The 12,556-nt window shown below is 45.7% G+C and overlaps 1 protein-coding gene across 1 annotated transcript in view; it reads right to left on the bottom strand.

Annotated features, from left to right (window-relative positions):
- EARS2 (glutamyl-tRNA synthetase 2, mitochondrial) overlaps positions 1 to 7,097 on the bottom strand; it is a 37,066-nt gene extending 29,969 nt beyond the window's left edge. The window contains exons 1-2 of the mRNA XM_069209668.1: positions 6,877 to 7,097; positions 2,941 to 3,096 (exon numbers count right to left, since the gene is read on the bottom strand). Of these exons, the coding sequence (XP_069065769.1) occupies positions 2,941 to 3,096; positions 6,877 to 7,012 (292 nt within the window). The 5' untranslated portion in view covers positions 7,013 to 7,097. The remainder of the gene's footprint in view (positions 1 to 2,940; positions 3,097 to 6,876) is intronic.
- Between the last annotated feature and the right edge of the window lie 5,459 nt (positions 7,098 to 12,556).

Raw genomic sequence — 12,556 nt, 5'->3', positions numbered from 1 at the left:
CTTGGCCTTGACCTCCAAGAATCCCTTCCTGGATCCTTGTACTTTGTTGGTGTAATCCGGATATATTGAATTCTTGTGATTGTCAAAGTGAACTGACGCCATGTCATGACTGGCCAAGAGGATGCAATCCCTGTCCTTATAGTTGAGTATACGAGCTATGATGGCCCGCGGGGTGCCCCGGGCCGTGGGGGAGCAACCAATGCACAGTGCGCCCTTTCAATCGCAAATACTGGAAACAGTCCAACTGGTTTGACCACCTCAGCCCGCTCTGGAAACCCAATAAGCCGGATGTTGCTGCAGCAGGCCCTACCCTCCGTGTCCTCCACTTTGTCCTCGAGGGTCCGAGGTTTGGATGTAACCTCCGCCATCTGTCTCCACAGTGTATCTACCTCCGTCTGCAGCTCTGAAATCGAGCCCTCCGTGATGTGCACCCTGTCGGATACCTTCCAGAGGTCCGCCTGGAGGAGACTGACCTTGACCGCCATTTAATCAATCTTCCCTTCCAGGGCCTCTCTAGACCCCTGAATCGCCGCCAACAATTCAGGTCTTGTGGGCTCTACAACAGGGGTTACTATCCCACATCAGTCCCGCGCCCAGTCAGGCGACTCCCGTTGCCCCGACAAAGCAGGGGTGGTGTATAACTCTATGGTATTGCCCTGCAACTGGGCTGGTCGCTTGCTCTTACCCATCAGTGGGGGCCCAAATGGGCGCAACAGTCAATATTTGACAGCCGGAGAGGCCACAGGGAGCGAGAGGCAACCTCCACCAGTTCAACACATCCTGGTGACCACCTGTAGTCTGCAGTCACATAGTGTCACCCCCTCGGCCTTTCAGGGGGTCTATCGGGGACGGAGGTCCAGACACACCATCAGGGCCCAGTGTCTCCTCCCCGCCACTGGTAATTTTGCGCTACCTAGGGCCCCCCAAGCCGAAGCCCACGCACCATCATTGGCAGCTCCTGGCAGCCGGTGTCGCCACACCGCGTCCTCCGCCACTGAACCAGGCAACTCCAAGCCCGGCCATGCCGCTCCCCTCCAAGGGTCCTCCGCACTCAGACACCACATGGGCGCATCCGCACTCCAGCCCAGGAGACCCGGGCTGCGCACTGCTCGGCAGAAGGAGATGACTTCTCCCAACCCTGCCGTGCTCTCCTCCGGCACACCCTCCTCCGCCTTCTACACTCCAGGGCGCGAGCCCAGGTTGCAACAGGTCTGGGCCGCAGCATCCAGCCGGGCCTTCACTCCAGGCCCCGGCTGCTGACACCAGTTGGGACCCTCTGCACTCCAACACCACGCGGGTGCGCCCGCACTACCAGGCTGCGCACCGCCATAGCAGAGGGAGATGGCTTCTCCCACCCCTGTCATGCTCTCCTCCGGCACTCCCTCCTCCGCACTGTTGCACTCTAGGCCGCGAGCCCTGGCCGCAACAGGTCCAGGCGACAGCAACCAGCGGGGTCTTCACTCCAGGCCCTGGCTGCTGACACCAGTTAGGCCGCGTGCACCATAGAAGTGTCCACGGCCCTCTGCCGCAAATCCGAGAAACAGGGCACCTGGGGGTTGTGGGGTGCAGCAATTAGTGATCCATCAGGGTGTGCCCAGTTGGACAGGATTAATGAAAGGATTTAAATGAGGACGCAGGAGTCTCACCCAAATCAGCCTCATTTTCACTGAGCTTTAGGCTATATTGCCACCACAATACAGGCTAGACCCTATAACATGCTGGTTTTACCCTTAGTAGTAGATTAATTAACAGGTGCTCAATAACGAACAGTGGCCTTTTATATATATATTTGACAAAACAATCACTTACTTAGAGGTTTAATCATGAGATTAAAACAAATGCATTGCAAAAATACATTACAGGTCCTATTTGCCTCTGATAAACAGTCACTACAGGGCCTATTGATCTATCGCTGACGATTCTCAATTTTGCAGTGCTTGAGTTCTCTTAACAGTAATATAGGAGTATATACTGAGATCTATTTGTAGACAATTTTCATAAAATGGTGTCAATAGCAATGTTTTGGACATAAGAGCATCATTGGTGGTGCAAGAAAGTGTGGAGCACATCGGGAGCAGGAAAAACTGTGAACTCATCCAGAGTGGGAGGAAATATTGGCACCGCCCACACAATAGCTCTCATGTCCTGCAAGGAATAATATTTCAATGAGACATGAAATCATCTTAATTGTTGGGATGCAATACTAAGGGCCTCATTATGAGTGTGGGGTACTCGCGTTGACGGTTGGACTGCCGCTCTCCGGGCAGTCCGACCGCCCAATTATACCGTGGTGGGCAGACTCGCCAGGGGACCACCACCCCTGCCGGTAACATGATTCCTGACGGGCTGACGGCGGTCTTGGCTATAGTCAGCCAGGGATGCGCTGAACTCAGTGCCACCTGGCTGATTACAACCCCACTTTCCGCCAGCCTTTTCATGGTGGTTCCCCCCACCATGAAAAGGCAGGTGGAGAACAAGTGCAGGGGCCCCCCCCTGCCCAGCACCCTTGGAATGCATTTTGCAGACAGTGCGCATTCTGAGGGTGATGGTCGGCCCCCTCTGTGCTACGAGATAGCACTCGGTTCCTTTAAAGGAGCCTATTGCTATCTTGTAGCACTGTTCCTGTTGGACTGATCGGCAGGAACGCTCTATTACAATGTTCTCGCCAATCAGAGCGGCTGGAACATTGTAATAGGGCGGCAGGGACGCCACCACCATGGCGATGGCGTCCTCCCCGCAAGTTTGGTGATCCCGCATTGGGACCGCCAAACTCGTATTGAGGCCATAAGTAATGGAATCTGGATTTATTTTATTTTCTATGTATCTCCCCTTTAATTTGTGGACCAGACAAACAAAACATATTTTGGAACGTTCCTGGCTTTAAATGAAAAGACAACGGGTGAGCCAATCACTGAGCTCCAGCTACAAGTGCTAGATTACCTGCCCATTCCAGCATATCTTCGATGGCCTCGGCAGCTCCGGGCACCAGGCGGCTTTGGTCTGTGTCTTCCAGTCGAAGGATAAAGCTCCCCCTCTGCTGTTTGGCAAAAATGTAATTGTAGAGAGCTGTACGAAGACCACCCAAATGGAGGAACCCTAAGCAAAAAACGAGCACACATGGAGATTATTAGCTGCATGCCATATTCAAGATTCCTGGAAATGTGTGGCAAATGTTGTAAATCCCTAATTATGTGGTAAGGGATGTAGCCCCAGAATTGCAAGAATCCAACAGCCTGCAGCATTGTGCATTGTTTGATCAGTAATTTATTCATGGAAGGTAACCCTTAACGTTTTAATTCAAATCAGTGCCCACTGCTAGCTTCATTTTGAAGAGGATGGCTTTTTCAAACCAACTACTTCAAAATTAATATGTAGAAAGAAAACCATAACACACACACACACAACTTGGCCACCCACCGCCTTGGTCTCTAGGTAGCCGTTTTATAAAGAAATAGGTGCTCATTTATCACTGAATGAGTATCATGAATTTAAATTCTTGTGTGGGAGGCCTTTGGGTGGTGAATGTTAAAATATGTCCAAGTTCAGATTTAATTCGATTTTGTAATAAAACTCTGAAGTTTTGCTGCGGTGACCCTTTTAAGAACCAATACATTTGCAAGCATTCTATACGAGGAAAAGAATTTAGAAGGACTGCAGCCAATTTATTTGCCTTAGAATAGCATCCACCTTGTTTAAATCATAGGGTTCCCTATTTCTATATAAACTAATTTAGTCTAGTTATTTCAGCACCTTAACAAATGAAATTCAAGATGCAACACCCTTTTTAGAGAAATTGAAATGCTGGCCCTATTTTATTTGCATTTGATGTGGTAGGAAGTTGTTGTGTTTTTGCTTTGGTAGGTTTTACACTTAGGACCATATTTATGAAGCCTTTGCGTTATCCGTGCGTCATGTAAGGCGACTAAGGACAACGGAAAGGCTTAGGTAATATTTACAAAGCCGTGCATGGCCTGATTTGTGTGGCTTTGTAAAGAAATGTATTGCAAGGCAGCTGCTTGCTCTTTGTTATGTTACATTTCAACTCGGAAAGCGTTCCATGGGTGGAGCATGGGTGTTCCCATGCACCCACCCATGGATTTTGGCGCATTCCCAGATTTGCAAATACTTGTAAACTGACAATTTAATCAAAAGGCTATGCTTCTGAAGTGAAGCTTAACGAGAAGAAATATTTTTATTTCTCCTTGTTATTTCCTCTTTCCACATGTGCAGCATTCTGAAGCACACATAGAAAGTGGAAAATGCCTCTAAGGATTCCTTTTGTACAGGAAGGTGTCCCCTCCTGCACAGAAACAAATCTGCCTATAATGCAGGCACTCTTGCACTATGGCGCAAGTGTGCCTGAGCTGGCGCTCAGCAGCACATAGCGCACCAGCGCAAGGAGAGAGCAGAAATACTCCATATCTTTGTATATATGTGGAGCATTTCTGCCCTCTCGCTTTCACGCAATGCAGCAACTCTGCCTGCTGCCCTGCATTGCAAGAAAGATTAGTAACTGTATCCTTGTGTCTGTACAAAGCTAGCAATGCAATGCACTATGTCTCATACAAAGGAAAATGTCCTAGAAAGCAGCAAGTGTGCCAAAGGACCTGCTTGGAACATAGGTCGGAGGATGACTGACCATCAAAAGTCCACAAAATATTTTGCACAAAATGTTTGTGGCACAAACAACAATGCCAACTTTCACTAGATAAACTATTCAAATCAGGGATGGGCTCCGTTTCTGCGTTCGTTCACAGTATTTGGTGAAGTTGTCAAAACTTCACATTTTAAGAAGTTTGCACGGTTTTCCAACTTTAACTTACTTTGCATAATATTTTTTGTTCAGGCGAATGGTCCTGTAACTCTGCTTTTATAAATTTCCTGCGAATAGTTGTTTAGTTAATTCCTACAAGGAGAAACCCCGCATAGCCTACCAATACAACACCTGATGCTAATGCTACCTTCATTTTGTTTTGTTTGCACAATTTCAGAAATTGGGTTTCTGCAGGCTTTTTTAGCTGCAGCAATGCCTCCCCAAACCCAAACAGCAAGCCACCGCCCTGTCATTTAAGGATATCAAACTCAAAATTGTGGCATACCACAGAGAGATTTATTTAAATAAACCCATTGATTTATGTAAAATTAATTCATTATCCAGTGAAAATTGATGATTTTAATGTATCGTACACAAATCTGTCCCTGCGGTATACTACAATTTTGAGTTTGTTCTTTAGTGCCCAGAGTTACGTGGGGATAGATGGGAAAACTCCCTCTTTTTCTTGTATTACTTTTCAGGACATCAAGGCACTCCATCAGTGGCATCCTTTGATATGATTTTTGGAGGGGTCACAGAAAGGGCCACAGATAAAACCACAACAGGCACCTACTCTGGACGATCATAAAACATGTGTGATATAAACACACAGACAAAGTAATTTAAACTTTTTAAGGAGACTGTGAATTCAATTAAGTGTTACTATGGTCTGTGACAGGTGCAGTGGTCTTTGAAGTGTCTCAACCAATCCTCTTCTCACCACTGTCTTCTGCAGCCTCTCTTTTTCTCTCCATGTTTCCGAAACACGCAATCTGCTTATCTCACATCTCACCTCCTTCCTCTTAAGCACTTTTTGTCTCTCCCTTGCATATATTTCCTTCCATCTCTTTCACTTCACCACACCTACACACAAGGCACCCACTCACATGTAAGCACTGCATTTTGTTTTACTTTAGCCCTATACCTACTTTGCACACTTTTGTATATAATCACAATTCCAACTGGCACACCTGACCATTATTCTATGCGCTCTGCAGAAAGGTTAAGGATTGGATGCAGGGGCGGTTCCTCTGTTATAGCGGAGGAGCGTCGCCCCACTGCTAAAAATGCCCCCAGACACTGCCCAGAGTAAAAAATAAAATGTTGATAAAGTTAATTTATCACCATTTTCTTTTTTGTCCTCTGACCTGAACCGAGTTTCAGGATAGGGCAGGGCTACCTAAGTGCCAGCAGCAGGGAGGAATGGTGGGATGCCTGTGCACTTATTTAAAAGTGTGCATGTCCCTTTGGCCAACCGGCCTTCGACAGCCAGAGAGACATGCGCAATTTAAACCTCTTAACCCAACTGTCTTAGGCAGCTGGGTTCAGAGCAAGCACAGGCCTCCAGTGCCCTCGGGAGCGAAGAGAGGTTGCGCCCTCCAATCCTGGCGCTTCGGTCATGCTGGTTAACAACATGAGAGCAGCACCAGTATTGGTTAAGGGAATTGGAGCCTGGACAGAAGACGGAAACCGGAGCAAGGAGGACGTCACTTTGCAAGCAAGTTAAGTTACTTTTATTTTATTTGTTTTATTGACCCCCTCCTTGCACCTACCCTTACTCATTTGCCCGCCCCACCACTATCACTAGTTGTCGGCCGCCCCTGATGTTCCGAATAACTTTACGACCCACTGACAGGCAAAGTGAGAAATTTAGACGGTGTTTGGCCTAAACTTCACAGCTCCCAATCCTAGTCCACCCATATCGAAACTCATCCAGCTACACAGAGTTAAGTAATTTTCACACGACCCACAATGCGAGTATTATGGTGCAAGAAAAAAACTACAGAGACACACCATCCTGGAAGATGTAAATACTGCTAGGGATTGCAAGAGTAAGGAAAATCTGGAATGTAAACACAAACAACATTTCACTACACAGATTAAGCGTGTAATGCATGTTTTGTTGGCTGTCGGCTGTAGGACATTTACAGAAAGGGCAGGATATTTACAGATGGGGCACCAGTCCCTTCCCACACTCCTCCCCCATGCCCCCAGCCACTATCCCGATTACCTGCCCTCTGTTCCCGGTCCTTACCCCGCTCACTGCATTCACCCTCCCATACCTGTGGGGCTGGGAGCGAAGCGTACTCTCACAGCCTTGATGGCGTCCCCTGGACCCGCTGCATACCCCCGGAGGACATGGCGTCTAGCTGCGATAGCTCTCAGCAACCAGCGGGGGCCGGTGGGCAGAGGCCCCATTGCCTCGGTCTTTCCAACCAGCGCACCAGGTCACAGAACCTGCACTACAGACATGCGAGAGATCGTGACTTCCGGGAGCGGTCAAAAACTAGCCAATCAGGAGTAAGTGCTAAATATCTCTCCGCCCTCTTAAAGCACCAGCAGGTTCCCACAATACTTAGAGGTCGAGAAAGAACTAGAGTGCTAACTTCTCTTTTATAAAAGCCAGTAGGCTGGTGCCATGCTGTAGGATCGACCAAATTTGAAATCCTTTGGTTTCCTTTACTAAGGAGGTTACCAAACCTGTGCTTGAAAATAGTTTATGCTGCTCTCAATATTAGGAATAGGAAGTACTTCTGAATGTTTGGATTCCTTAACATTAAACATTTGAAGTGCTTTTATTCTGCAAGCGTTTGTTTGATAATGATAAATCCAGAGCACACACCATAGACAAGCCCTGGCAAAGCCAATAAGTCTGGTGCCTTATCCCGTACATGCCAGCATTTTAGAAGAGGTAAGTGGGAAATTGGAAAAAAACAATGGAAGGAATGTATTTCCCCCATTGACTTCTGTTGACGCAGAGGTAATTTCACGCAGAAGACAGCTAAAGTAAAGCCATTTTTGTCTCCAAAAATTGGGAGTCTCCCTCCTGAATTTGGTCTATTGGCATGTATGCTTTCTGGGCTTATTCTTAAAAGGCCCCATGGAAAATGAAACAACTGCTCACACACAGGTTGGTTTGGGGTGCTGTGCACACACTGCTCTACTCCGATCTGACAATCTGATTCTCTGGCTGTCATGTCATTCATTCTGACAGTGGTGTTTTTGGATACCGAGTCTTGAGCTTTATTACTCCATATTCACTTTGAATTTTTAAGGGCGGTCTTTTTTTTCTTATTTTTCTTAATTTTCTGTGACACGTTGTCACCAGTGCATAGCTGCCAAGATTTCAGATTGCTATGTGTGACATTTTCATAATTTAATTGTAATATTAAGTGGCATTTCAACGACTATGAGTGACACTTTCTTGCAAGCAAAATCAAGCGATTTAGACGAGGGAACCATATAAATATCGTAATATATAGAGAATCCTGTACCTCCCGTTGTACACTAGCGCCACCTTGAGACCTTTGATAAACACTACTCTGAGCTTACCTAGCAAAGTGAGAAACTGAAACAAGAAAGTTTTACCGCACTTCAGGACTTGCGTGACAATCTCAGGCATTGAGGTAATGCAGGAAAATGACTGGAAATGCGTTATTCTAACGCGAGATGCGTGACACCTGTCGGAGCTGTCGGTAAATTGGTTCACAGGATCAGTGCTGTGATGGGGCACAAATAGCAGTCAAAAGGGTTTGCATAAATGTCAGCAAGTTTCTTGGTCAGTGGGTTTCCTTTTGATCGAGTCCTTTGTAGAGGTTTTGTTGAGTTTGTGGAGATTGTCATCCAGTATCACAACCCCAAGGTCTCTGTGGAGGTCTGCTGTTCTTGTGAAGCAAGGAGCACCTGTTGCTATCCGCAAGGCCTTTGCACTGCTCTATTCAGGCATGTGTCTTTTATTTATATGGTGCATGACCACACTTAGGGTTGAGCCAACCGTGCTAGCGGTGTCGGGGAGCCTGGCTTCCGGCCCCTCTACCAACACCACATTCCTCCCAACATTTAGATAGGAACAATGACAACATCAGCCAAGAGGTAAGTAGGAACAGGGAAAAGAGGACAGAGAAAATACCACAGTACCAAGATTGCAGAAGAGAGAGAAAGATAAGTGTCATAGAGCAATGAGCCAAACTCTTTTTTTAGAAAATCAGACCAAAACATTTAACCCACTCTAGTCTACTTGAGTTCACACTTCATAGTCCTTGTAGCTCTAAGACCGCAGGGGTTGGGGTCTCGTGACATATTTAGACAGGCCAGCATGAGGATTGGTTTCAGCTAGTGATGGAGGCGAGACATCATCTCCCAGACTCCTGCCGGGTAAAGGTCATTGATTCCAGTGGACCTAGGAGGCATCCACAGCAGTCCTTCTGAGGGCCACATCTCTTTGTCACAAGGAATAAATGGGATTTTAGACACTGCATCTCCTTGGTCTGTGAATGAGGTACTTTGTAGTGCTACCTGCTCAGACATGTTCTGAAAATGTGAGATGTTTCAGGTCATCTCAATGTTTTCTTTCACAGTAGGTACCATCATATCTTTTACACTGGAAACAAGCCATTGTTGTGGCTCAAACTGTGGTCTAAATGTGCTCTCACTTTGATGAGAGCACAATAACAAATGGTAATCGACAGTGAGTGTTCTCCATCACTAGCTCCTGTGATGGGTTACCACATTATCATTTTGGTCCTGCAGTCTTAAAAAGCGTTGCTGTCAGTTACAGAAGGAATGCACGATGGCTGATTCAGGACAACCTTTTTTGTTTGGTGCCCACAAATAATAACAACTGCATATGTCATAGTACAGGTTTGTGGGGTGTTTCTCTAATCTCAGAAAAACTTGTGCATGGCACACTCAACATGGTCAATGTCCAGTTTCACAGTTATAATTACTTTATTGAGTGTCCCCATTCATCTTTTGGCCTCTCCATTCGCTTAGGGCTAACTCTGTTTTTTTCTGTGCTTAATATTCAGTGAGCTGAAGTACACCAATAATTCATGGCCTTGGAACATGGGCCCACTGTCAGTCCAAATTTTGTATGGAAGAACATGTGTGGCAAATATTTCCTTGAACTTCAGCACCACGTCTTTAGCCAACGTAAAAGAGAACAGTTCCATTTCAGCTTACTTGCTAAAATCGTCAACTACCACCAGCAAATGTTAGTTCCCAAGCAGGGTGGAAAATGATGCACTAATTCTGTTCAAATGGTTTGTAGGAGAATCTTCAGCATGCTTACCACCTTACACAACAGGTATCCTACAATGTTCTTTTTACTTGAGCATCCAAGTCTGTGATCCAGACCTTTTGGTCTGCGAACCAGACCTTTTGTTGAAGGCTTATGTTGGTTTCCATTTTCACTTGATGAGTCTCATGCAGCACCTGCATGAGTCAAGGTACCAAACAGTACAGAATTGAAAATTATTTGCCGCTGAAGAGTAGGCCATCTTCACCTACAGACCATTCTTGTCAAACATTATACATTACCTGAATCCTTATGTGAGCATCAAGGAACTGATTAGTAATTTCTTTCGAAATGGGCCACCAATTATTCATCGAATGGGCTCCTCTCAAGTGTTGGAAGCATTCACCTGTGGGGGTGACTTGTTTCTTCCAGTGTGATTGGCTTTGTACAGGATCTATTGATTACCAAGCGTATGTATCCTTCTGTGTGTCTGTTCCACCCTTGTTGCCGCTCAGTGGAGGTGGGACAACAAATCCGCTGGGTTATCTTGGCCCGGAAGGTATTCCGCTTCAAAAGAGTACTTCTGATGTTGCAACACCTACTTCTCAATTTGAGGTTGTGGCTTGGAGTTTGCCTCCTGAGATAGGGATATCAGAGGTTTGTGATCAGTGCACACTTAAAAGGCGCTTCTATGGAAATACAAGTGGAAATGTGCCAGAGCACAGCAATTGCCTCTTTCTCTATTTGGGAGTACTTTACTTCATTTCTGTCAAAGCGCAGCTCTCCTATGCATCCAGCGCTAAAAGATCATGACATTGTTATTGAATCAACACAGCTTCAAGTCCAGTGGGAATAGTGTCAACGGCCAATTCAGTTTGCTTGGCCGGCTCATAGGACTTAATTTTAGTGGCAGCTGACAAGGCCATCTTGGTGCTATCGGATGCTTGTAATTGACTTTCCAACTGCGTCCGCAGAGTACTTGTTTCATGTAGGTCTGTCAATGGTTTTGTCAGAGTTGACAAGTTCTGGATAAACCACGCACAGTAGATGCCTATGCACAAGAAACTCTGTACCTCGGATAAATTGGTTGGGGGACGTGCTGGTTGGACATCTGGACTTTCTTTGGATCAGGGAGACAATTCCCTCAGAGAAACAATACCGAAAGAGCTCAATAATGTTTCTAGGGAAGTCACATTCCTCACAATGCATAGTCAGCCCGCTGTTATTCCTGATCCGTCCCAGCAGCACCCGTAGGCGTTTCTAGTGCTGTTCTTGGTCATCTCTTGTTGAGAACTCTCTGACCCACAGAATCCCCTGAAGAAGGACACATTTAGAGTAACACTCTGTTCCTTCCTGTGAGTGGTTATCAAAGTTGCTTTTATGTCTGATATCTGTTCTTTTCAACACCTGAGCTTCCACGTTGATATTAGATAATCAGGTTTAATGACTGGCACTGGCAAGGTCTTTGTTGCTTGTCGGTCTTCTAAGACTGACCACATCTTAAGATGTGACCGAGATTCATGTGGCATGATGTGAGATAATGCCAGTAACCTTCTTTCCAATGCAGAGTTGCACAAGAGGACATTCAGTGGTTAAATAGGGGTGCGGTGGTACTCCATCAGGAACCTGCACATGGCACAATCTAGATTTAGTCTCGTAGGGTGAAATATTGAAGGAACGCATGCATCAATCTTTAACCTTCACCGCTGGCTTAGGGCTTATGCTTGTTCTGTTGTATAACAATGTTTTATTTGACTTTTTGAACAATGTAGTTGACATAAGCACAACAAACCATGAACAATATAACAAACATACTCTGCAGTGGTCAAACCCTTTCCATGGTCATTAACTAATAGGAAGACCGTAAATTCCCATTCAACATTTTGAACACAGCGTTCCTTTATACAACAAAAATAGCATACTCACTACATTTTATTACTTTGACTGAAGTATCAGAATCACTTCTAATAATTCAGTTTATTCCCACTGGTTAAAGATGTTAGACACTATGAGATTGCTGGTATTCTCTCCCCAAGGTGCCTAGAGGCCATTCAGAGTGCGTGTAGTGTGTGCGACATAGTTTGTCTTCCATATGAGCTTTGGCTTTTACTGTTACTTTATTTCTCTTCCTAACCCCCTCCCGCCTCCACACTCCTTAGGGCGCCAACCACTCTAATATCTCTTTAGAAACATTGTACCTTTATTTTAATGCCCCCCCCCCCCCCCCCAATGCAATTTTACCCAGTACTTTGTTATGGACTCAGTCCATTGCCTATAAACTGTTATGGTTCATCTCAAATACCCTTTAAAGGATTGAAGACCAGTACCTGTGCAGTTTCTCAAGATCTGCTTACGTATAGCCCTCTAAAGGATGGAAGACTGGTAACCCTGTCCCGGCTTAAGTTCAGATTATGAATAACCCTTTAAATGATTGAAGACTGGTAACCGTGCCTTCGTCTCAAATTCAGCTTATCAATAGCCCTCTAAACGATTGAAGACTGGTAACCCTGGCCCTGTCTCAAGCTCCCCTTATGAATAGCCCTCGAAAGGACTTAATTCATGGTAACTGTGTCTCTATCCCAAGTTCAGCTTATGAATAACTCTCTAAAGGATTGAAGACTGGTAACCGTGTCTCTGTCCCAATTAATATCCTGTCTTTGAAAGTTCACTCATTGCCCCATGTTAGGCGAGAAGATATCATTAATTATCTATTCAATAGGACCAGG

The sequence above is a fragment of the Pleurodeles waltl genome, chromosome 10 (assembly GCF_031143425.1).
Source record: "Pleurodeles waltl isolate 20211129_DDA chromosome 10, aPleWal1.hap1.20221129, whole genome shotgun sequence".
NCBI lineage: Eukaryota > Metazoa > Chordata > Amphibia > Caudata > Salamandridae > Pleurodeles > Pleurodeles waltl.
The sequence above is the reverse complement of the archived record's forward strand: the minus strand, read 5'-3'. Positions and strand labels throughout refer to the sequence as shown.